The sequence below is a fragment of the Prinia subflava genome, chromosome Z (assembly GCF_021018805.1).
Source record: "Prinia subflava isolate CZ2003 ecotype Zambia chromosome Z, Cam_Psub_1.2, whole genome shotgun sequence".
Lineage (NCBI taxonomy): Eukaryota > Metazoa > Chordata > Aves > Passeriformes > Cisticolidae > Prinia > Prinia subflava.
In genome coordinates this window covers 18405165-18431318 of record NC_086283.1, presented here as the reverse complement: position 1 = coordinate 18431318, position 26154 = coordinate 18405165, and the positions used below count along the sequence as shown (strand labels likewise).

The 26154-nt window shown below is 40.4% G+C and overlaps 1 protein-coding gene across 1 annotated transcript in view; it reads left to right on the top strand.

Annotated features, from left to right (window-relative positions):
* Positions 1-12180: 12180 nt before the first annotated feature.
* Positions 12181-26154, top strand: part of DIAPH2 (diaphanous related formin 2) — a 170964-nt gene continuing 156990 nt past the window's right edge. Inside the window, exon 1 of the mRNA XM_063423750.1 lies at positions 12181-12764. Within this exon, the coding sequence (XP_063279820.1) occupies positions 12294-12764 (471 nt within the window). The 5' untranslated portion in view covers positions 12181-12293. The remainder of the gene's footprint in view (positions 12765-26154) is intronic.

The window sequence follows — 26154 nt, the reverse complement described above, 5'->3', positions numbered from 1 at the left end:
ATTAAATAAAAGATGAGATACATATATGTATTATTCTAATAACGAAAGCAATGTTTCTTCCCATTCACTGAATACTGTATTGTTAGAACTTTGTCTCTATAAATACATCAGACTTGCAAAATTTCTCCCAGGAGCTAGGCCTGCTGCCTCACCCCCACCAAACAAACCATTTAAGAATTCCATGCGGTGTCAGGTATAGCAGGTATAGTACAGCTCCCTTTAACACTTTTTTTTTTTTTTTTTTTGGAGTGCTTGATAATGACTCAGTCTGGTCTGTGTTTCTGCTCCAGAAGTACAGTGGGACTTCATCAGCTGCATTCACTCAGGTTTTAATTAACATACTAGTCATCATTAAATGTTTATAGGATACTGTCAGTAGATGCTGAGTACTTCCCCTTCACTCACCACTCATTTGGAGCTCCACGCAGGACTCCCCAAGCAAAAACAAACCCGTTACAGTAAATTGTGGCCCTGCCACTGCTGCCAAGAGCTTAAACCAGAGCCATCAGCTCAGAGATGCCCACCAGGGATCAAGCAGAACTCAGAAATTACCATCAAGATTATACAGACTGTTTCTCATCACAGATCTGCAGCATGACTCAAGGGCCCTTAGTCACAAGTATTTGCTTCCACAGAAACCCAAGTTTAAGAAGTGTTCCATGAATTTTACTTGTCTGTCAGTTAGAAAAATATTGGTCTAGGAAGACCTTGAGTCATTCCAATGCTTTAAATTAAGTTTATGCTTATTTTGCTGCTTAAGAGCTCACATTTTTAAAAGGTATGATTTGTCTATATTTTGTCATTAAAATAAAAACACCTTCGCTGATTGTGCAGCAAACAGAGCACTTAATCCTTCCTCATGAACATTACTCAAAGATCTGGAATGCAGCAGCCCTTACATCTGCACGTTTGCACTACTGAAAGCTTCTTTTTAGTCCTGTATATGCACAAGAAGCAGCAGAATAATCAGTCAAACCCCATTATTTGTCATTCCAGCAGCCCGAACCAAGCTGTTTCCACCCCTCTGCTCACGGTGCAGCCCTGGGTGTGCCCCAGAGCTGGCACATGAAAGCTCTGGTGATGTGTGGTGATGCAGCACCCCCAAAGGAAGTGTGACAAAAAGCTGTTTCCTGCTCTCTGCTTACTGTGGCCGCATTATTCATCAGTAACTAACAACAGCTTCAGTTTGTCTACACTTGGTTACATATACAGATATACCCCACTAAAAAAAACCTCCGAAAACACCAAACCCAAACAAAAAGAAACCAATGTCAAATCCATATGCTTTCTCTTCCTATAAATACTTGTTCACCACTTTTCACATGGGTCTAACCTGTGCTGATGACACTCGTCAGTCAAGGTATTTTTTTTCCCCAGTATACCTCATTTTTCTGCCCTTACAGTGATGTTATCACTGTCAAATGAATTTGTGTGACAATTATATGATGCCTCCAAATCACTGTTGCCATTTCACGAGAGAATTGGTCTCATGAAAGACAGAATACAGCGAATTGCCTGATTAAATGGAAATGGAAAGGTAGGACCAGCAAAAACTGGAAAAGCCCTGATGTAGTAGGAGTGAACTGCAACCAGATTGCAAAAAGAAAAGCTAGGTAGGAAGCCCACATATTTCCAGGTTTCCTGACTCTTCAAAGATGAGGTTTTCCCATTCTTCTGTGATCCTTTCCCTCATCTTTCACCACTGTTCCCGAAGCTCTGCAGCTGCTGGGAGCCAGGCAGGAGGTGGAACAGATCTAAAGGGCAAACCATCACTGCCACACCTATTTGGCTCCAATTAACCAACGAATCCATTATAAAACTTAAAATAACGTCTCAGTTGTTAGAAACTGGGAGTTGTTCACAATTATGTCATCTCCCTTATCTAAACATTCAGAGGGTCAAAGCATTTTTAACTCTAGTCTGTCACCCATGAACCAGTGCCCATGTAATTGCATTAAGGCATTCAGTGACCTCATTTATAGATGAGGCGTTCCAAACACTCTTCAAACCCAGGACCTAAGCCCTGTGGCTTGGATTTACTGAATTTTCTATCAGCAAGCAAATCTAGATAAGTCTTTTAAAAAAAGGTAACCAGTCTTGAACCTCACGGTGTCACCCTTTGTCCCTTCAGCTGAGAAAAAGCGAATTTTGGGCACTGCTCTGCATCCCCACTGATTCTGCATTCTCCTGTTGGAGCACATTGCAGCCAGAGCTTGTTTAACCAGCTGTCAATTAGAAATAAATATAGTTTTGTATTGCTAGGAAAACAAAAACAACAAACAACCTCAAGGAACACTCTGGTTTACACAGAAAAAAAACCAACATGAACCTTCTAGAAGCCACCTACAGAATAAGCTTTAAGTAGATTCTTAGCTATAGATACTTGCTTGAGACAGGCATTTGGTTATTAAGGAGTGAATAAATACATTTGTTAAAGCACAGATTGACTTTTGAAAAATAACTTCTAGAGTTAATTTAACAGGTTAACCATGCCTAGTCAGATTAAATTAGTAGAGCACAAAGGATGAAGCAGGAAATTTGAGTCATACAAATGCTATGAGCAACTTAAAATTAAAAAAAAAAAAGACTTTTACAACTATACTAGATTCATTAAAAATGGGTAAAGAAAATAACAAAATCATAAATGCCCTTTCAAACTCATAGGATGACCTAAAGACATCAATTTATTTAAAATATTACATTAAGAGGCAAAAAGGACCAGAAATAAAAACATTCCTCTTAATTTCAACTGATTGGTCTAAAAGTAATTAAATCCAGGAAGGCTCTTCTGCTGCCATAAAAGTAGTGTATGTTGATATTTCCCATCTAAGTGAGACAAAAGCCATCCCTTTGTACAATTACAAATGCAGACTGTTTTTGCGCTGCTAAAATACAGCCTCCATCACTGCCTGGTACAATTCCTAGGCACCTTCAGCTATGAACAGAGACCACACAAACACAAAATGCTAGCAGTTTCAAAACAGTGAAGAAGTAACTTAAAACCATAACTTGGGTTTAAGGAGTTGTTTCATTAAGAGCAGCACACTCACCAGGCTAATAAAACACCTGAAAAATCCTTGCTGGCCACATAAGCAAACCCCCAGGAGATAAAAATGAGCTTTTCGTGGCTGAAGCATTATGATTGCTATGTGGATATCTTTCATTAAGTTCCTCCTGTTTTCACTTAGAATTTCTTATTAGCATTTTTTTCCCCTTTCAATCCTTAAACCACCAAAAACCCAAGCCCAAAAACTCTGCTTTTTCACCTCCCCTGGTTGTGGTTTCCAGCTCACAGCTGTTCCCCAAAATGGGGCAACTTCCTCAAGCCAAGCTGAGGCAGCTAGGCCAGCTCTGAGCAGGGAGCCAGGTTCCTCACCAGGGCTGTGGAGGGGGGAAGGGGCTTTTCATTTCTCTTTCTTACCAGTCTCCCCGCCTGTACCACTGAAAGAATTTCTAAGAGCACATGACAGGCAAGCTCAAGGAACTGAGCTAAAATCAGCCATTTTTTCAAATAAGATAAATTTTAACCCAGATCACTTTTGCAATCCACTTAACACCAGTCACATGAACGTTTAGTGTACACAAATGCAAGCACCAGGAGACTGTAAAGGCAGAAACAAAAGAATCAAATTCCTTTTGTGGCAGCCCTAATGTTTTTAAGTGACACCAAATAAAATTTGAAGCAACTCCCAGCTAATCACATTCCATTAGCAGAACTATACATAGAAAAGGGCAACTTCACAACAGAGACTACAGAACCAAGTGAGCTATTACCTTCACAGAGCAATTCCCGGGGAGTGAATGCTGCCGCTGCCCCTGCCCTCAGGTTGTTAAAATCCTGTCCTTAATTAGGGGGTGGGAGGTTCAAATCGCCTTTGGAGAATTTAGAGAGCCAAATCCCCCTCCAACAAGCAGTAAGCCATGATTCACATCATGGAGCACCGAATTCCAGTGGAGACAGGGGCCCTAGAGCTCCATGCTAGTTCCACCCCTGTGGACTGCAGGGAAAGTACCCAGTGAAGTCTAGAATCACCTTCTGGTCCAGCTGGGAAACCCTGACCTTTCTTGTGCCATCAGACACCTTTAGCAGTTGACACAGCCAACCCCTGAGCTCCCTCTTGTTGCTCCTGGCTCTCTTTCAGAGCCTCTTGAGGACAGTCTCGCCTCTCTCCAGCTGTCTGTGAAGATTACAGTGCTCTCTCCTCTGGACTTTTAACTCGCTCTTCTTGCTATGTTCTCCTTGGACAATTTCATCCACAGATTTCCATACCATTTATATTCTGAAATTTTAAGACTGTCAGAAACATCAGGTTCTTCCAACAAATGGAGTAACCATTCCTGCAAATTGAACCTATATTCTCCTACACATGAAACTTGCATTTTTTTGTCCTGTCCTTTTCACTGGAGTGCTGTGTCACCTCCCTGTAATGCATTAAGCAATGGAACAGGCATCTGCCACATGCTTGGGCCCGTGTTCCTCCAGAGAGGCCAGTGCAAGAGAGAGGTTTTGCGTTGGCATCTTTGGATTCATACTGAAGACTCAATAAAGAACATGATGAGAAGGAGTTTCTGACCCAGAAATAGGCAATAATATCCACTGATATGGCTGATGAGCTTAACTTGCCCTCAGCCTATAGACTTTGCCCTCTTTGCGCAATTTCTATTGATCTTCAAACACATGGCTGAGAATTGTGGCAGCCTGGTGCACAGTGTTGGTCCCTAAGTCAGTGTGGCAGCAGGAAAGGATAAAAACCTTGCCAGTTTTCACAATATAAACTGTCATATCTCATGAACCAGAGCACTTTTAGAGGAGAGTTAAAGGATAGAGAATATTACTGTTAGCCTGGTAATCTCTCACTGCCACATTTGTGCCATTTCCTTATGCCAGAGCTAGGGACACTGCAGGTGAGGATTAGCTCAGCAGACTAACCTGCCAGAAAACTTTATTCTTTTTTTTGCCTTATTCACTTTGTATCACAAAAAGTGCTAAGGCTGCTGAACAAATCCACTTTGCATCTGGACAAAGTTAGGGAAATATAAACCACTGACACCCTGAGAGCCACCTCTTCTTAAATTAAATGAACCCTAATGTGTGTTCTATTGGGCCAAGCCTCAAACTCATCTTCAGCCACTTGTCTGATTAAAATTAGGCAATTGTGCATATGCAGGAGAAGATCAGAGTTAATCTTGCTTCTCACTGTCATTATTTTAGCACATGCCATCTTCATTCATTTATAAAAAGAACTAAGAGGACAAGCAAAGAATTTTGATTACAGGATGCAGAATTTTGTTTTTCACAATATCGAAGGAACTAACAGGCACAAAAGGAAGAATAATTCAAACAAAACAAAAATGTAGAAGAAGAGCAGATCCTTGTTTTCTGTGGTATTTTAGAGTCCCATCCTGCTGGAACTGTGCTGGATGACAAAGATGCATACTTGACTTCAGAGCCAGGTTTTTCCCTCAGAAAATATAAACGTGCCATCGATTTCAGTGAAAATTACTAAAGACTCTTAAGTTAAACCCAAATATTTAGTGAACCAAAATCAATACAGGGAGCATACCAAAACCATCCCTGCTGAGTATAGTTCTTCTCATTCCTCAAAGCTGCAATACCTGCTTTTTTTTCAAGATACTTAACTAAGTCAGTCTTTTAAAAAACATGATGAAATTATATAATAAAATTAGTTCACATACTAAATAACTGCATCATATCACCCATTTATCTCCCTTGAAAGAAGCTGTTTAAATAATCCCACTGTTAGCGCCTGTTAAAGGGGACACTTGTAAAATGTGTCCTTTATTCTCCCCAAAAATGGGCTTTAGTGGAGTTAGCATAGCCATGGAAAAACCTTTGGTACAGATATGGTGATAGAAGTCCCTCCATACACCACCAATAAATGGTAAGTGCTACCCACAAGGGCAGAACAGCTAAATACAAAATAAAAATCCATCTCTTTCTAGTAAGTTAAACTATTATTAATATGCTGAACAGGCAATGACCATGGTGGACATTCCACAAGTTTTTTATCTTATTCTTCCATTGAACAAAGATTTCTGAACATAATCTTTAGCTTTAATCAGGCCTACTTTTATCCACCTGCCTGGAAGCTCTTCATTAGCATTACTAATGGCTTTGCCATGTGCATTATTTCCATCAAAATGAACTTTATTTCCACTCAAAATCTGCTTCTTGAGCTATGGACTATGGAGAGAGACATTTCGAGCTACTCCACTGATAATTATTCGTTCTCTGCACTACAGTATTCTTATTTGTTAGGGTTTTGTATCATGTACAGAAATTATAAACACTGTGATAAAGCTTTCTTTGTAGACAAAATAAACAAAGTAGAAAAGTTCCCAGCCTGACCATTAAATGCCCAATTTGGTTCTGTCGTGCTCTGAGCAGCCCTGGGCAGCTATAGAAATGTGGTTTATTAAGAGAATGGCTGTGATATTTAGTTTTTGTGAAAAGCTATGAAGATGTACAAAAGCACAATAAATAGAAAGGTCTCTAGTGCTGAATATGGTCAAGGGAAGCCTTGTAGTAAATAAAAGGAGTTTATTTTGAACTGTTCAGTCATGTTTGAGAAGCAAATTGTGCTGTGAGATACGAACATGAAAAGATATTTTTTAAACAATTTGGGGAAGATCCCACAGTAAGATAAGCTGTGAGCTTGGCCATGGGGCTGTGGATATGCAGAACAAAGAGAAAAAGCCTTCAGGAGCCTTCAAGGGGTAAAAAAAAAAAAAAAGTCCCATTGTGAAGAAACAGCTTTTCAGTTTCCTTCTGCAGAACTGTGGGCAGTGGCAGAATTGCACTGTGAGAGACAGACAAACCAGAGATGCTGGCTGCATAAAACACCAGAGATGACAGAAAAAGAGTAAAAAATGAGTAGCTTTTACTGAGACCTTGAATACTCTATTTAAATCCTCAGTTACTGTTGGGATTTGACTCTAAATCAAAAAGATGTACTGTATTGTTAAAAACTGTAAGGGAGGGTAGCACATATGAGTAATAATAATTGTGTGTTTAAAAACTGGGATCTAGTGTTTAGTGGCAATGTTAACACTTTTTTTTCTCTCTGTACAGATCATCTCCAGTTCTTTCAGGCTTGGAAAAAAATTCATAGAGTATTATGAGACATAAATGTGTTTTATTCTCATTGAGCAGTTGTGTCCTGGAATATAAAATGTTGGGGAAAAAAATAGAAGTAGTAATGCAAAAAGTTCTGATTATTCTATGGAATAGGATGTTTGAAAAGTACAGGGGGAAAAAGAGAATAAATTAGTAACTAATGACTATTTTTTCCTATATCAGCAGTTTTTCTTGTAGTAAAAGTTCCAAATCAAACAGAATAATTTCTTATATTTTTTGCATTGTCCTGTGAAATAATCTTGTGCTATTTTTTTATACTCCTTCTTTCTAAAAAGCATGGCTGGAGCAAGAACTATGTTTCCTTACTGTTCTGTTAAAACCTGAAAGCAGAAAATCTTTTGGAAAAGATAAACCTTGTTGGGATCTAGAATTACAGACTGAGTAGTCAAAATGGAGAAAAGAGTGTCAACACAATTCACCTAAAATAGTTCATTGCTTTAAGGAGGGAAAATACTATTAACAGAGAAGTAACAGTTTGGAAAATATAAACCTAAAAACTGTGTTGATATTTTGTTTCCTAACTATTAGGGGAGCCTGGCCTGGAGTAAATGAAAATCGCTAATGATTTCTTTTATAGATTAAAACAGTTATTCAGTTTAATGGAAAAAGTGCCTTGACACAAGTAAACTTTGTATTTTTACTGTATAATTTAATAATGGTATGGCTCATCCAGCTTTAGATTTTAAATCAGAGCTGGATTTAGTCAGTCAGGTTGAACTGGAGGTTTGCTGTAAGGACAATTACCTCCCCAGCGTATTCAACACAAAATCTTTCCTAAACAATAGGTGGGAAACTCAGCTTCCTCTTCCTGCAAAGCCAAAACGTCTAGATTATCTTGGAACTGAAAAGTTTAAAGCCCAACAAATGAGCTGCGGTGCAGCCATCTCACAGCTGGTTAAAAACAACTGCACCCATGGAGAATTAACCTTGCTGAAGTGTCATCCTGAGCCATTTAAAGGAATGTTCAGAATCAGCCACGGTTTTAATTAGCATTTGTGATGCTGTGCATGATTGTAACGCGAAATGTCACTGTGGAAAGGTTAATATAAGATGTTTAATGTACCTTCGAATCACTAATAAGTTTTATACATGTGTGATAGTAACTTCTTGTGGCTTCATTTGCAGAAACACTATAGAATGTTCAATTATTGCCTCTAGAAAGCCAGGAAATTATGGTTTAGATTAAATAAAACCTTAGCAAACAAATAATTCTTGGAATTATCAGTGAGTAGATTTTCTGTGGATTTGAGTTTGCAAATAAATAATATTTATTAAATAGTCAGAGTATTTTTTAGAAAGTGAGGTAGTTTTGTCAATAGAGTCTATTCATATGCAAGCAATGCTCTTCATTTATTTTAATTGCTTAGCAGTTAATACTTCTAATCCTATTTTCCCACCTGTTAAGATGAGCTAAGCAACTCCATGCTTTTCTTGTTGTTGTTTACCACATTCTCAGGCACTGTAAACAAGCTTAGACTGATTTCCTTCTGAAGATAAATTAGGGTTTTTTTTTAAATTCCTAAATGTAAATCGATTCCAAGTAAAACTGCCAAAAGGAGGAAGAGACAGGAGAGTAAAAACTGACTGCAGTGATGACACTGATCAAGAAGAGAGAAAAGCTTCCAGCCCCACATGAGCAGGGGAAGGATTGTGGTGTGTTTTCTGTGGTACAGTGGCTGTGCTAATGACATAGAATTTCTGGATGAAAAGCTAGGAATGTACTGCTGGGTGACTTAGCAACATATTTCCTGTTTGTGGTTAAGTTAAATACTGTGTGTTTTCTCTTCTGGTAGCACACAGAGTAATTACTTTTTTTTTTTTTTTTTTTTTTCCTTTTTTTTTTTTTTTCCTTTTTTTTTTTTTTTTTTTTTTTTTTTTTCCCTCCAGTGCAGTTAGGACAAAGACTACAACACTGTTAATTTTCTTCTTCAATTCTAGAAATGTGGAGAACAGAACATTTCCCAGGGACTGAAAATTGAGTTGCTGTTCTGGTGATCTGTCAACTGCACTTTTGAAGCAGAAGCCTGTGCTTTCTCTGGCAAATGGAAATTCTACCCCTGAATTATGAATTCTCATAAATCCAGAATCATTTTCCTTTTCAGATATAGTTGGAGTGAGTGTCCTCTGCAACCTTGCATGATTACACCTTTGGTCTGTCTAGACGGATAATGTTAAGAGCTGTAAGGTCTCATATAAGTGGGTTACCCACTCATCCTCAAAGGCCTATTTCATCAGTTCAGATATAAAATAATGCACGTTTTGGGGATGCTCAGAATACCTCATGCTTATCAGTGTTTGATCATTCTGTTGTAAGGTAATTGTGTGATCTCTGTGAGCTGCTGTGGTTGTGTGACTGAATAGGATTGAGATTACATGAAACCATGTAGGAGAAATGTCAGCACCTACAGAGCAGTGGCTTTTTGGAGTTACGTGTTTGCAGCATTGTGAAATGATATTTATGATAAATAGCTCTGAAATCCATTTGCTTCAGAGATGAAGCCAAGTTAAGAACAGTTTGTATAACCACTCATTTCCACCCTCAGGCCGCACTGTTGCTCTCGGATTTGAGCCAAAATACTGCATTGCAGTGTCTGCCAAAATGAGGTTTGTCTGCTTGCCTTAAGCAGAGTTGTGGTTTTCTGGAGAGTTTTTTGTTTGTTTGTTTGTTTTGTTTTGAGAGATTTTTCCATGTGAAGTTTTCCTGATTGGGATAGCTGCATTATTTCTCTTCACTCCTTTTACTTGGAATTACCTGCAGAGCTTATATGATCATAAAGGTCCTTGGTTCATACATGGAATATTTGCTTCTGAGTCCTGGAAACTGGAGTGGAGTGGGGGAAGAACACTAAAATGCAGCAGTATGACTAAAAACATTTTCAAAAAGAAAACAGCAGGCTTTAACTTTGCTGAGGAGGCTGTGAAGAGGATCTAATGACACTTGATCTATAGTAGGCTTTTCAAAAGCAGGTCTCCAGCAAATCCTGCAGCAATGTTTTGTACAACACAAAAAATTTCAAGCCACAGCTGAAAACTCCAAATGGAGACTTGCAAACCATTTGTAAATCAGAATTTAAAAAAAAAATGACATAACTCTGCTAAGCAAGCAGCCATCTGTCCCAGGAGAGCAGGCAAGCCCAGGAAGGGGAACTAAGAGCAGCTGTGGTATGACTTTTTATCACATGATGCAACTGCAGCCTGATGGTTGTACATCTTTTCTCCATCACTCAGACAAGAGTACAGTAATTACAATGTACCAGCACTAAAACAGCGAATCTCCTGTGCTATCAGTAATGTGCGGTGTCCCCTCATCTGTCCCCACACCTTTTTTTCATGTTCTGCTAAAATCAGTAATGTGATCTGAGTTTTACTCCATCAAAACGAAATTAATTCAAGGCCTGACAGTACATTTGCTCAATTTTCTCAGTTTCTCACATGTGCACTTACTTTCACTCACACGACAAATTATTTTTGGCATGTTGTCCCAGCTGTTCCTGAATCTTAGGGGTCAGTTCAGTGTAAAGGTTTTACTGAAGAACACTTGTCTAATGCAGTATGAGCAGCATTGTGGCAAATGTAGAAAACTCGGGGACAAAAAGCTCTTGAGCACTTAAACTTAAGAGTTATGCCGAACAAATAGTGCCACAGAATTTGGTTTAAAAACTCTTAAATTTGTGCACAGATATGCCAGGCTGTTGGAAATGATTCTCTGATTCTCTGTTTTCTCTGAATGTGGACTGACTGAACTTTGTACTCCAGATATGGGCGCTGCTTAATACAGAAAAATAGAGACAGCAGAGAAAACCCAAAATGGTCATTAAAGCTAATTGAAAAGAAGAAAAAAACCAGTTTTGAGCATTTCTTTTTAACTAACCATTGTTAAACTGTTGCTGTAGAATGATATCCTGTAAACTATAAATGGATGTAGTTGGAAATAGCATTACATTGCCTGACATTACAAACAAGAGACTAAATGCATGATTACTTGATTAATTTCATCATTCCAATCTAGGTATGGTTAAGATGGTATCATAAACTATGTCCAAATAATTATTGTTAAAATCAACAGAATGAAAAAAAGGAAGATTTATACAGGAAGGAAGAGATGAACCTCAAAGGAAATTTTAAAACAGAGCAGCTAGACAGAGCTGGCCTATTTTATAATGTCTTAACTTCTGCTGCCAAGGTTCTATTTTGATTTTAAGACCCCTGCCAGTTTTAGAGCTGTCATTTTATTTGAAAGCTGGTATTGTCAGATTTTATCAACATGTTTTCATGGTTGGATTTAAAAGATAAATATTTCTCCCAGTACTCAGGTAAGCCTCAGAGAGTCACAAGAAATGCCTAGAGCCCTCTGAATCTCGGGCTTAGTATCACTGTGTATGTATTAGACAGAGATCAGAAATTCACTATTCTGTCCTGCTTGCCTTTTCAAAAGTACAATCCCCCTGTGGAAGCAGTGATGAGTTGAGATCCTCTCCTAGAGGGCAATAAACTGATATATCTGTATGGGAACTCCAAAGGATTGCCCTTGTCCCAGATCATGATGATGTTCATGACTACTTTCTCAACATAATTTAGCAAGTATAAATTCAGCTACACCAATGGAAAATGTGTATTTTTCTTTTAAAAATAGTCACGACGTTGATACGAAGACATCTGTCGACACAACACCTTTAATAACCAGGCATGTGACCCGTGATTTTTCTGCTGTCCGTGCTGATGCAGAGCATCCTGAGACCTCCAGTTCACACAGAAAGGCTCAGCCAAAGAACCCACAGAAACGGTTTAAACAATTTTTCATTGTTGTAAGCCATGGGAACGGGTAGATGACTCAGATATTGTTCACGCTGGAGAAGAGAGAACCAGCTTTGGGATGCTCTTAGTGGCCTTTCAGGACTGCTGGGAACTTTCACGAAAGATGGGGCAAGACTATTTACAAGTGCACATAGAGACAAGACACGGGGGAATGGGTTCAAACTAGAAGAGAACATGTTTAGATTAGATACTAGGAAGAAATCCTTCCCTGTGAGGATGGGCAGGCCTTAACCCAGGTTGCCCAGAACAGCTATGGCTGGGCGTGTCCAAGGCCAGGTGAGACGGGGATTGCAGACACCGGGGACAGCGGAAGGTGGCTATGGCACGGGCTGGAAGCACACGCTCTCCAAGACTCCTCCCAGCGCACTGTGCCATAAAGCCCGGCCGTAGCGGGCCGAGCCCTTCCCGGCTGTGGGCGCTGCTGGGGGCGGTCCGTGCGCGCGGAGCGCCTCCGCCATTTCCTGCCGCGGGCGCAGGGCGCAGGCGCGCTCAGGCGCGGTGGCTCGGGCGGGCCTTGCGCGTGCGCGGCCGCGGGAGCAGCGGAGCCGCCCCGGGCGGAGCGGGCGCGGGGGGCCCATGGGGCCGGTGCGGCCGTGAGTGCTGGGCTCGGCTCGGTTCGGTTCGGCTCGGCTCGGCTCGGCTCGGTTCGGCGCGGGGGCAGCCCCGCGGAGCCATGGACGGACACGCGGCTCCGGGCGCGGGCGGCGAGGAGCCGCTGAGCTCCGGGAGGATGAACGCGAAGCGCGGCGGGCGCGCCGCGGAAGAGGAGAGCCGGAACAAGCCCAAGCTGGTGAGCGCTCTGGGAGGCGGGCGGGGAACGGCCTGGGCCCGAGGAGGAGGAGGGGGCGCGGATGCGGGAAATGCGGGGTGAGGGGCATGGGAGCCTTCCCGGGGAGTGAAGGCGTGGGGGGTTTGGGGGCTGCTCGGAGAGGCAGCCGGCAGCGCCCGGAAGGGCCGGGCCGTTTCGCTGTCCGTGGGGATTCCCGGGCGGTGCCGCGCCGGGGTGGGCGCTGGCCCGCGGGCGGCGGGAGTTCCCACGCTCGGACGGGGACAGGGACAGCGACAGCGCTGCTCCGCACCCTCTGCCCCGCTCCGGGGACAGAGCGCCGGGTGCGGCCGCCTCTCTGTGAACAATCCAGAACGCTGGTGGTCATGATGCACACCACGTGCTTACCAATGGAACGCTTCACTTAATGGAAAAAGACTTTTTAAATTTGCGTGGTTTCATACTTTTCTTTCTTTTTTTTTCTTTTTTTTTTTCTTTTTTTTTTTTTTTTGGGGTGGGGGTGGTTTGTACATAAATCCTCTTTAGCGCTGCCGTTTGCCTATTATGGCTGTGCTCTTTTTATTTTTTTACTGGCAGACCTGATAAGTTGAAATGCGGGTGGAGTTCGAGGCAGCATCACTGGGTTGTATCACACTTCAAAAATGCTGCAGTAGCAAAACCAGCTGATGGGATAGTGTTTACCTTTGATTGTTTGCATTTGTGTTGAATATATCCTGTTTAGCTTAGTTCTTGGTTGTATTTCCAAGAGCAACAGTGTAGCGGACGCTTAAAACTCCCTGAGTCTTCTTGGAGAGAGTAATAGTTACAAACTTTATTTAACCTGTTGCAAGTGTTTTCCCCCCATACTGGTAAAACTGAGTCAGTATTCAAATTTTCCCACCGTATGTTCCTTTCAGTCAGTATAGAGCTTTTTTTTTTTTTTTTTTAGATAATCAGCCTGACATGTAGTTTGGGGTAATTGCTTGTTTTATTTGGGGTAATTGCTTGGTTTTTGGTGTGTGTGGGTTTTTGTTTTTGTTGGTTTTTTTTGGGGGGGTGGGGTGTTTTGGTTTTTCTTTTTTTTTATTTTTTTGGTCACGGAACATGAAGTGAACGTATGGGGAAGTTGGTAAATATATAACATGAAGCATAGAAGAGTTACTGAAAGTTCTAATTGTTTTGAAGGATGACAGTCAGGAACCCGAATGACTTGAACTGTGCTTGTTTTAAAAATGATAGTGTGTATCTTGGCAAAAGATAAGCAAATATGGTGTCTTGTTTTGTTTCATGGTGTTATTGGAAACAAACTCGTGTTTACTTGCATAGGATAAACTTTGTAGAAACAAGATGTTTGGGTGTGTTTATACTACCTTTGCTATTTCCTGCTAAAGGAGCTAAGAAGGCTGCCTGAAGGTTTCTGCAGGGAACTGATTTAAAAATCACCCAGGGAAGTGCTTCTATTGCAAGCTGTGAACATAAATTTGAATTTTGCTCCAGCAGAAGAGAACTCTTTTATGATAGAAACATATAATTTGAAAAATCAAAGTGAAATGAGCTCAAATTGTATTGAACAGGGTGACTATTTCCATTGCATGGTCTATTCAGTTGTTCTAGAATCACTAGAATAAACTTTCCATTGAGTGGTAAAAAAGAACATTGTGTTATTATTTGACTTCATTCACAGCAATATGCTTTTGTTTCTTGAGGGGGTGGATGATTACAGTCCAGCAGCACCATGGATCAGAGCAGGGATATGTTGCTCAAATCAGAGCCTTCTGAAAGATAGTTTTGCCCTGGGGTAAGTGACTGGCGTTTGATGATGTAGTTGAATGAGTGGGTTGAATAGGAAAGCAGATTTCTTTTCACTCTGGTCATGATATACACAAATGGTATATAAACCTGACATGAACAGATACTTACTTTTGAGGGAGAGAAAGGGATGGGATTCAGGTGTGTTTTAAATGGAGTTGGGGTGACTGGACAGCCAGACTTATCAGTAATTACTATGGGTTTGTGAGGGAAGAGCAAGCTTGTAATCAGTGAAAGGCTTCATCCATTACAGAGGAGCGTGATCTTATAAAATTTTGTTGGCTTTAGTTTGGAACCAATGAGGAACTGGTTCTACTGAGGCTGGCAATGTCTTCAGGCATTGGGAGAGCACTCTTACTTGTACCTCATCCCTGTTCTCTTCATTGTGCAAAATAAATAAAGGTGTATTTGGCACTTGTGATAAAGGAGTCACACTGTTTTTGCTGGTCCTGAGTTGTCATGTACAAAGTTGCTCACAGTTGGATGTTGAGATTTTCTTGGTTCATCTTTGTAACCTAGAATTCATCAAGTTTAAGTGGAGTTACAGAGACAAATCTGTTGTGCTCTGTCATGTGCTGGGTGGAATTGAAGGAGCTCTCAGTGTGCTGGCAGGAGTGTGCCTCTTCCCCAGAACTTATTTCACACATCCAGGGGAGTGCTGAGCAAGGGCTTGGTGGGAGAAGGTGTGCAGCTACACAGAGCGGAGAAAGTATTTTTGGTTCCTGGCACAGGAGCTGAAATTAAGCAAATCCTTGGGAAGAAGTCCAGAAGAGTGATTTTTATATTATAAAACTGGCTCTAGGTGACAGAGGACTGGGAACTGAAGCTGTTATCCTGAGGGAAGGGAGACGAGAATAGAAAGGTGGAAGGTTTTTATTTTCCTGTTCTCTTCATCTGAATCTAAAAGGTGTACAGTGGTGCTTGGCCTGCAGAAGTATAGTGCTTTGTTTGGTGGGGTTTTTAAGGGCTGCAGCCTGATCAATGGCACTTTTTCCTGATTGACAGGAAGTAGGCCTGGGCTGTTGAGAGAGAGTCTGTGCTGGAAAAGAAAACAATGCTTTAAAGTATTTCTCTGTAAGACAATTGATGACTATGCACACACACAAGTAATTAAAGTGAACTGTATCAGAACTACTAATTCTTTTATTTTCTGCTTTAGGTAGTTGGCAGAGGTATTGAGGTTTCATACAATCTGTTGGATGTGACAGAACTGCACAATGAGAATTTAGTTCTAGTTTTTATAGTAGTAGTGCGTTAATGGGAGTATTTTACTGAAGTTTGATGTCAGTGTTATGAACACCTGTACTCATAACTGCTGCCAAGGGAGCTCTGGGTTGTTGTTTTGTTTGGGTTTTTTCTTTATTTTTTGCTGTCATAAGGACTAGAGGCTGGAATAAGTGCCTGGTATTTCTGTCGTCATTTTTGTTTACAGTGAAATGGGCAGAAAAGATCTAAATTGTTTTGGCAAACAATCATCTGATCTCATGTCAGCCCTGAGAACAGGCTGGCAGGAGGTGGCAGAGAGCAGTCCCATGCGTTTGGCAACATGCTTGTTTTGCTTGTTTTAAAGCATGCCTGTTCTGCTAGGGCAAACAGACTAAATTAAGGTTGTCAGGGAGATTGCTGGGGTTCCTCTGTTGGTTAATGTTTAACTCAGATGTTCTTTGCTCTCCTCCACGCTTCAGTGTCACATGGGAAACAGATAATTCTGTCGGGGACCTAGGAAGTGGGAAGTGCTTGAAAGTGTCAGGTCTGATTTGACAGAGCTGAGGTAGCTTACCAAGGGTTTGGCAAGTTGAGGATCTTTTTGATTGAGAAGTTGAAGTCAGACTTTTTACAGGAGTTTATGGCAGAAGATGGGGGTGACAGAGGTCATAAAAAGGAGCAAGAGAGGTTGCTGGAGAGGAGACTATAAGGGGAAAATAATTTCAAGAATTAATAAGTGTCTGTTGGTCAGAGGCACTGAAATCACTGTTCTTGTAAGTTTTCAAGTTCTGAACTTGGACAGAGTCTTTAGTGTGCTGATGTGAATTTGATGAGTGCTTTTTGGGCAGGTGTTTAGATTGCACTGAGAGAAGAATGAGATCCTTTCAAGCTTCTATTGTTCTGTGAGCCAGTGCTTGGAAAGAGGTGCATCAACATGACCAGTGTTTTTTGGCAGTGTTTTTAATTCAAGTTAATAATATGTCAGTTTGGGATTAGAGGAAGCGCATGATGGCCAGTGCTATGCTAACACACACTGCTTTACCCCCACGTTCCTTCCAGGTCTGTGTGGGAGCTGTTCAGTTCAGGATTCTCCACTTACTACGAACCACATTTCTGAAAGGGGCTGCCTGCTGAGTGTGATGTGGCCTTTAAAATCAGATTAGGAGAAAGATGTGTAACTTACAAAACAAATTGTTAGGGTGAAGAGAGACTCCTTTAATTGGAGAGCAAGTGAATTTGGTGATTCACCTGAGGAGCATCTCATATTTTGTTTTAAAAGCAGAAGTTGTACTTAACACTGAAGTCTTTTAAACCTCATGAGCTTTGAGATGAATCAAGAGCTAGGAACTCAATGTTCTGACTAATGTGCCATCAAACAGTGGGATAAAAGCTTTTATGAAGATACTTTAAAACAGAAGTAAGCTGAGTGTGCTTGGGAGAAGTTTCCCAGCTGTGTTGCACCATCCATATCAGTGCAGGAGTGGAGTGATTTAAATTGTGCCTATCTATCCCTGTCAGACTGTGCTGCAGGACCCACCGAAAAAAAAAAATAGCTGTGTACTTCTTGCATGACTCCTTTAGATATCTGTGTACTGCATACGTGAACTATGAGTCAAGCTGAGCAGGGATTTTTGGCAATCAAGTCAAATGTCTTGCATTTGCAATCATAGTGTCTATAAGTGAAATCTGTGCATACCTGCAGAGCATTCTTGTCTCAAGTGTATGCTTCAGGAAAAAATGCACCAAAATGCTTGTGTTCTAAAAGAGTCTTGGTCTTACTAGGTCCAAGTCAGGATATTCCAGTAAGTGAAGTTAGCTAGGCTGCCACCATTACTGAAGAGTAAAACTCATGTCTTATGAAACTTCTGCTGCCTAGAATTATTCTGGTCAGGCACCGCTGCGACATGGAAGGGTAGGGCATGCTTGGTGCTGATGTTTAGGTGAATGTTGAAGCTTTTAATGGGAATTGCTATTGACACTGTGTACGTGAGATGATAGAGACAGTGATAAGCCTATCTGTGGTAATTAAACTTCCTGAACTACTCCTTGTAAGACAAAACCGGAGTGCACTTCTGTACACTACAGGAAGCTTTGCAAACAAAGCAGATTCCACCCAGGCCAAGTGAAAGGCAGCTGTGAGAACTGCCAGTGTGCACAGCAAATGGAAATGATGTTTTCAGAGACTTCAGGTAGTGTGGTGCTAAATATTCAAGTGTACAAGGGGGAACTTTGGTTTTGGTGTCTCAAGTAGCCTGTAAAGCTTGCCGGTGACACTGGGATTGCTGGTGATCCAGCAGAAGGAAAAGATCTCCCTAAAAACTTGGAGTGGATTACAAGAGGATTTCATTTTTTTCTGCATCACTTGCAGTTCTCCAGAGGTAAACAACAAAGCAGTAATGAGTGATATTATCCCACAGATTCTTTTCATCCTTGTCCAAATTCAGAGTACAACAAGGAATGTCAGTTGCTGCTGGAGCAACTGTCAATTTCAGTTTGTTCTCTGTCAGTTTACTTGTTCAACCTTAAAGCACAAGAAGTTAGGAAATTACTAAAATGAATGGGTTTATGCAGTTGCTCACAGCTTTTATATCATCATTCCTTACATCCAGTGTTTTTTTTTTTTAAATAGTCCTGTAACTTTGTTTAGGAGGAAATAAGGGTTTTTTGGTTTTTTTAAATTGGCTATGGTGGTAGAGCAGATAATTTTGAGAGATTAACAATTGAAAAATCTTCTTTAGTATTTGTGTAGCAATTTATAAAGTTCCAGATAGACACTGCTAACTTGTCTTAAACTTGCATATTGGTTTTGTATGAAACTGATCTTCAAATCCTGTGAATGCAATGGCTTTTTGCTGCAGTAGTTTGGAGTGAGCACCTCAAGGATTCACACTTGCAAGTGTAGCTTCCTAATAAGTAGATGAGTGGGATGTTGGGTGACAAAAGTAGCACTAACACAGCCTGCAAGGCAGATATATTATAGCTGGTAACAACTAATTATATGGGAAAAAGGGGTGCCAGTTGAAAGAATCGGCTTTTTTAGGGAGCAGTATGGGCTTCAGCACTCTCTGTGCTCCTAATGGTGCTCTGCTGACATAAGTTTTGTATGGCAGTGGGACACACAAGGTCACGAAAATGAACCTGTCACAACAACTCCTTTACTATTTACTCCTCTTTGATTTCTAGAACTAATAAGACTAGTGTTGTGGCATGTTTGAACTCCTGCTGTTGTATGAATTTGTCTAAAGTTCATCTACCAGTTCCATGAAATTGTCTGCTTTTCAGCCCTCTTCTCCTTGATTGCTGTTTAGTTGGACGTGGTATGATAGCAGCACAGATCTGAGAAGGATCTGCTGTGGCAGTGAAATAGTATTTTGATGTACATCATGATCTAAATCATGGACTCTACTAATTTATAGAAATGGAGAAATACCTTGAAAGTTCAATTCTAGAACAAGCCACACATGGGAATTTTATGGTTTGATACAGCTCCTCAAGGTTTTTGGCTCACCTGGGTGTGGTAATATTTGGCCTAAAGGTGTAGTGCATAGTGTAATGTCACCACACCTTCTCTGTTGTGTAAGGCAGAAATGTTCTGAAGAGTTTCTAATGGATACAGGCCCCTCCTGTGGAAACAGGAAACTCTTGTGAGAGTGGGAGAGGGGGAATGTCAAGGTGGTGCTTGTGGCAGGCAGCTTTCTTGTAAGATTCCCTACCTTTGAGTGATCCTCAGAGAAAATCATTGGAGACAAGAGGATGTTGGAGAAAGTAATGAATACAGTGAATGTCTGATGTGTCTGCTGCCTGCAAGTGTTCTTTATGTAGTGTTACTAAAGATATTTTCAATTTATAACCATCTAAACTTGTTTCAAAGGTGGAAAATCCTAGTGTAAAAGTGACTGATTAAAAACAATGTCATTGGGAAAAGGTTCTGCCTTGTATTCCTTAGTGATTTTTGTGTGTGTGTAAATATATATATTAACACAGTTAGTGCTGCCCTACTTATAGTGGAAGTGGAAATATGAACTTTTCCTTTTTATAACAAGACCTCATTAACATATTTGTCCCTTTGAGTGACAATAAATATAGGAGAACTTGCTTGAGGATTGTGTAACTTTGAGTGCTGCTACCTTGCAATTTAGAGCAAGTTTCTAAATAAAAGAAATTAAAATATTTGGGGAATAGTGTTGTAGAATCCCAGCCCCTGGTGCTGCAGGACTGTTGCTCTACAGCCAGGAAAGCAGCAACTGTAATTTTAGGTTCCAGAGGCCGACAGAATTGCAGGATTGTTGGGTGCAGGTTGGTTTGAGGGACACAGGCCTGATTCTTTGTTCAGGGATTAGCTGGTCAAACATTATTAACTTTGTCCTGGCTGGAGTTATATCAACTGCACCATACTACGTGTGTAGGCATGAAGATTAGAGGAAATACCTGAGACCTTGGATGTCCCTGTGGACACCTTTTTGTCAGAATTAGTCGGTTATGTGTTCACAAGTGTCTCTGTATAAATTCAGTTTGGGCTCTCAGTGATGGTGGAACATGACAAAATAAGTACTTTGGTCAGGAAAATGTTAGTTCTACAGTTCATTATTCTTTCTTATTATGGTAAGAGCTAACTATGATTGTTATAATGACCTCTAAGGATGCTTGTGGTTTAGGGTTTTTTAATGAATGTAGCTTTGTCAGGAACAAATACAGAGCCAACATGAGATTCATTAGATTCTAGCTCCTAATAACAGAATACAAGCTGTTAATTCTTATGCAGTATAAAGTTTTCTACTTTCCTGTCTGCATTTTGGTTCTTCATGTTCTTTCTCTTGCTGTGAATTATTTTTGTCTATTAAATTTGAGTAACTTCTGAAGTACTTCGGTTTCGTAATGGAGCTGTGCTGGATGTTTGCATTTGTAATTGTGTGAGTACATGAATAGATGAGAACTTGACAGTTACTAAGAGTTGGTGTGGTTGTAGGTCCCAGTTGTATTAGAACAGTAAGAATTTCCAGAAAGAAGACAGAAGACAAAGCACATCAGGCTGAGAACATACACTGATGCCCTATACCTTTTAATTTTTGTGCCAGCCACATTCAGTGGGTAAATGAAAAGCAACAGGTTAGAGCACAAAACCTGGAACTTGAAGGGTAATCCCATGGTAGATGGCCAAGTTCCAAGGCTGACACACAAACTCAGCTAACTGTGGTCCTTCAGGCTGGCTCTGCCCCTCTTTCGGAGCTATACAGTAGCTTTGCTGTCTGAGTTTGTACACAGGGAAATAAATTTTACAGTAACAAATTCACAGCAGTGAATTTTGTTTTCATCCTCCAATTTATTGTAGCTTGGTGGAGATTCTCCCAAACTAGACAGGGAAAGAGTGCAGCAGAAGGCTTTGGTAAAATTTCTGCCAGTAAACCAGAAAGGCAATTTGCATTTTCCGTATGCATTCATATTTGAACTTCAGACAAAGCTTGGGTGGATAGGCCAAGCTTCCTAAATCCATTAAGATTAGTTTATAGTGTTCTGTGATTCAGACTAATTCCTGAATGACTTCTAAGATAAGCAGTAATCCTATCAGTTAACATTTCAATTTTTAAAATAATTGTTTTGTGAAAAACCTTTATAAAATTCATGTGAGTGTTATGGGGTAGCCAGAGCACATTTAAAACTTTAATATTGAGATCGGTCATCTTTTTTTTTGCTTCTCGTTTAGCAGAAAATAGCAGATTCTCCATAATCTGTGACAAGGTTCTCTAATTGTCTCAAATTCCAGTTTCTTTATAGGGACTCTCACTTGTACTGAAGTAAATGATACCATGGGATTCCTCATTATTGAGTACAGTGTGATTCCTCTCTGTTCACGTGGTGCTTCATTTCCTACTTCCCCAAAGGACAAATAATCTTCTAAGGATGCTGTCATAAACAGGAAAGAATAGGGAAAAGAACAGAAAGACCTTGTATGTGACACATTGTTTAACCCAATATTCTTTGCCTGTTGAGTTACATTATGGCCCATGCCTGTGGAAATGATTCAACCTTGAATTTCAGTTCTTTGAGGAAAAGCCAGAGTTCCCTGCTATGACAGCGCACTACTAATTTTTCCAAGTTTTAGTATCACATCATTTATTATTAAGGGAGAAAAAAGTGACTTTACCATCAACTTACTGTAATATAGGTATCAAATACTGCTCTGATTAAATACTTGCTCTTTACTAGTAGGTCTGTCTTGGAAGACAGACAACATTATTCTAAAACTGTTGACATGATCCCTGTGACCATGTTCCGAGTCTGCTGAGTATATACAAAACGAATGGTCTTCACAAAGAATTCCAGCTCCTTTGGCTCACTGCATCCCTTCTGCTGCCAGTTTCTTTATGGGCTGTGTATTGGTTGGTTGGATTTTCTTACGGCTTACAAAACAACCCAAACAAAGCAGATACATGTTCTCACTTTCTCAAAGTCTATCAAAGGCAATATATTCAATTTTCAAGGAACTGCCCAGTATCCAATGAAGCGCCTGCAGTTTGCTGTGGGCGTTCTGCTTTATTTTTAAGTGTATCAGTCCTCTCCCAACAGATGCATTCTGCCAGTTTAACTTCAAATGGTTTTGTAGGAAAATCCAAATGGAGTCTGACACTTATTTCAGTGTTTACTGTACCCACAAGAGCAAGAGATGTTCTACACAACCACCAGCATGCACTGAAAAATCTTACCAAATCTCTCCCTGCATAGAACAGCAAGATAAGTTTACAAAACTTGAGCCTCTCTCTGTGTGGGGGTATTTGGCTATCCTTGCATGCGCTGTCACAGAGGAAGCAAGTAAGCAGAAATGAAAAAAAAAATGTATTAGAGTGAAGAAATTTCTCAAAGCAGTTTCTAATTCATTTTTTAAGATAATTTCAAACCAACTCTGTCAAGTCAACTTGCTCCTCTTGAGAGACAGTACTTAGGTTACAGGAAACAATTAATTTCAGGTTCAAAGTGTGTGATTGTGGTTAAAAGGGTAAAAACTAAGATTGCAGTTCAGTCAGACCAAAGGTGAATCTTGTCACCATGAATAAGGTGTCTCTTGAGGAAGTGAGGCATAGAAGGAGGCCTGTTCTCACTCCTCTTCACTGACCCAACTCAGAGCTTTAGAGCAGCTCCCACTGAGTCCCAGCAGCTCCCCAGTGTGTCTGACTGAAAAGCTCAGCACCTGCGCTTAGGAGAGCCAGGAGTAGGAGCAAAAGATAAGCAGTGCACATCAAGTATTGCTATCCAGCAAAACTGCTTTGTGCTGTCACTGTGATGGAAGCAAAGAACTCGATCCCACTGCTTGTATCTAAGCAGAAAATTGAGATAAAATCTCCACTTACTGTGTCAAGAATTGTTTTGACATAGTTTTTTCCAGTTTAACTGTTCCGGAATATTTTGAAAGCACTTCACAATAATATTATACCAAAAAAACAAAAGCCAAGTTCCCAAAAAATTCAAAGCTCAAGTCAACCACATTTTTGAAAAGCAGTCAGCAGAGATCTAGTACTGAGCATGGTTCTGCTAAGCACACTTTGAAGGAAAGCAACTTGGCTGTTTCCAAAGTCTAATTTGCAAAAGTTTTAACAGCAAACTGTTGATAGTTTGAACTGAGGAATGTAGAAGCTGTAGAGCATTCTGAGGAGATGTGTAATGAAAATCATGCTGCCTCTAATGAAAAGCGTGCTGCACTGACACAAGGCAGATTTTTTTAAGATGCTCAAAGCAAAGCCTTTCTCGCAGAATCCCCAGATACCAGAACAGGACTCAGGTCCTGGCTGTAGCAGGGGCTGCATGAAGAACTCCGCAGTTGTGTAGCAGAGTTATGGACTCTGCTGGTCCTGGGCTGCTGGAGTGGCAGCTTCTCTGGTATGGTTCGTGTGGAGACTTGATGGGAAATGTTTGCATTCCATCTGTGCCTCTGGGAAATGCCAGAACTTCTTTAATTTGCCTCTGCACTGGCAGATTTTTCTGCAGTTGTTTAACCTGATGTGACTGTCCAGCTGCCACCCTTGCCCTGTGTCTCATGCCCTGCAATTTTGTTGGCTTAGACTGACATGGAACTGCAGCTTTTGGAAAAAAGCTTATCATTTCCTTGTTTTTTAAAGCTTGTTTATCAATGAGCAGCAAGGAATCATTGTCTGAAACAAACTTTTCAAAATAGTGATGGCAGTTTGAGCTTCAAATTAAATATATTAAAAAAAAAGTTAGTTCAGATGTCTTCCTCAGCTTCTTTTGTATCTTCAGTTACAAAGCTGATGGATTTGACTGTATTAGTTTACAGTGGGTTTTTTTCCTTTGATTTCTGAATTAATTTGCTCTTCTATAAAACCTCAGCCCCTGGCATTTGTGAGGGGAGTGTCCAGTATGATCCCCATGCCTCTGGCATGTGTTCCCTCCCCTTCTGTTTGGGAGCAGTACTGAGGCATTTCCCAGCAGGTGGTTAAAGAATTGGTGCCCTCTGCTGTTAATGATTTATCAGCCTGGGTGACCCTCGGGCTTTATTTAGCATGAGGAATTGTCAGATGTATTTCTGGAGCATTGCTCATTTGTGGATGGTCATTCTCTTGGGGGAAAAGTGGAGAAACTGGGCAAAGCTGGCAGCTTCCCTCTGGGAGGTGGTGCCATCCTGCACTGGGACAGCCCTGGCTCAAGGATGCCAACAGTTCTCCATCGTCATTTTGGCAGCCCACATTTCCCTCCGTGTTCAGGCTCTAGGTTAAGCCTTAATTTTATAATTTTATATGCATTATAGTGCATAATCAAGGAGTTTGTGAAACAAGCAGCTGCAAGGCAAACAAGATTTTTTCCATATGGTGTCATACAGACCAAATGGAAGTGTACAACAATAGTATCAAATCTATTGGTATTGCTCAATTTAAATGTTTTTGAGAAAGCAGATGGATTACAACAGTCATTTCAAGGTTTTTCTGAAAGCATGGTGAATGTTCCTTGAAGTGTGAAAAATATGCTAAAGCAAACATTAGTAATAAAATTAGTAAAAATATAATTCACAAAATGTCAGGTGTACTTCATCATGGGTAAAGATCTTGATAGGCCTAAATGAGTCTGTAGTCCTGGTTTCTGCACATTGGCTTTTATGACTTGGGTACCTTCACAATTTCCTAGGTGCCTTTTTACATTTAATTGCAAAACTGAGTATGTTAACAGATGGTTAAATTGTCTAATGGGAGCATTATTCATTTTCTGAACTGAAGAACAGAGGTTGTAGGAGTGAATTCTATTTTATGACTAAGACCTAGATTCAAGATATAGACGACTTTTTGTACTTCAGATATTAACCAGTTTGGGGTTTGTCCCTTTAAACTCCCTTGGTTCAGGTGCTCATATTGAAGTTATTCTTTTCCTGTTTGTATGCAAATTAAAAAGCTCTTGTCCTTGAATGGCTTTTGCAGGTGTTGAATTTAAGGTAAATTTTAGAAAACAGCAATATCAGCTCAGTTTAAAAAAAATCCAAAGCATGCAAGTTAAGAGAAGGTCAAGTTTCTGATTGATACCTGTAGAAAAATAAGCTTTTCTGGGAGCAGTGGGAGCTGCTCCTTGAGCTTGCAGCCTGTGTGCAGAAGTGGGTGTCCCAGCACACCATGATTTGCCTGGGCACTGGAGTGAAAATTGCTGTGAAGTTCAGAAGCTACCCAGCTGATCATTTTTCATTCTGCATGTAATGATCTGGGAGTTATTACTGGTTTGATTTTTGTGGTGAGAGTGAGATTCCTGAGCATAACAATTCAGAACATGGCAAAGTAATACTTAAATATAATCAACCCATGTAAACACACCTCAGTATACAACTCATAGCCAGCTTAAGTGATCTGGAAGGTTTAAAACACAAGTTGGAAAAATGTATAAAAAAAAGTAGACTTGCTGTGAGTTTTGTACTTAAAGTTGATGCAATCACCTCAAGTAATTTAATTCTGTGAATGTGACATTGTTGCTGCTGTAGCCTGCATTGTTTGCATGAGGAAGCAGTGCTTTCTGCATCAAGAAATGAAGTGATCTATGAATATCTTTCTACCGTTTTCATGTGCAAGATTTCAATTACTCTGAATATTAACTTGGCTGAGACCTTTTGAGATAAAAAGAATTGTCTGGTGCAGTTGCATTAGTATATGCTATTATTTTTGTGTGCTTTACTTTCATGATCTGTCTGTACTTATGAAAGCAGCCAGATACACAAAGTAAACTAAGACTGGGAAGAGTGAATAGAAAATGAAATGAACTATTGATAGGCTGGAAAGACTGTGTTTGAAAGGGAGAAGCTCTATCACTTAAATTTTCTAAGTAAAGAATTAAGTCCATCAGTAGGAAATAGTTCTTTGGTATAGATGCTGAAGAAATTTTGTGGTTTGTGTTGATATTATAACTAGGAGAGAGAGAT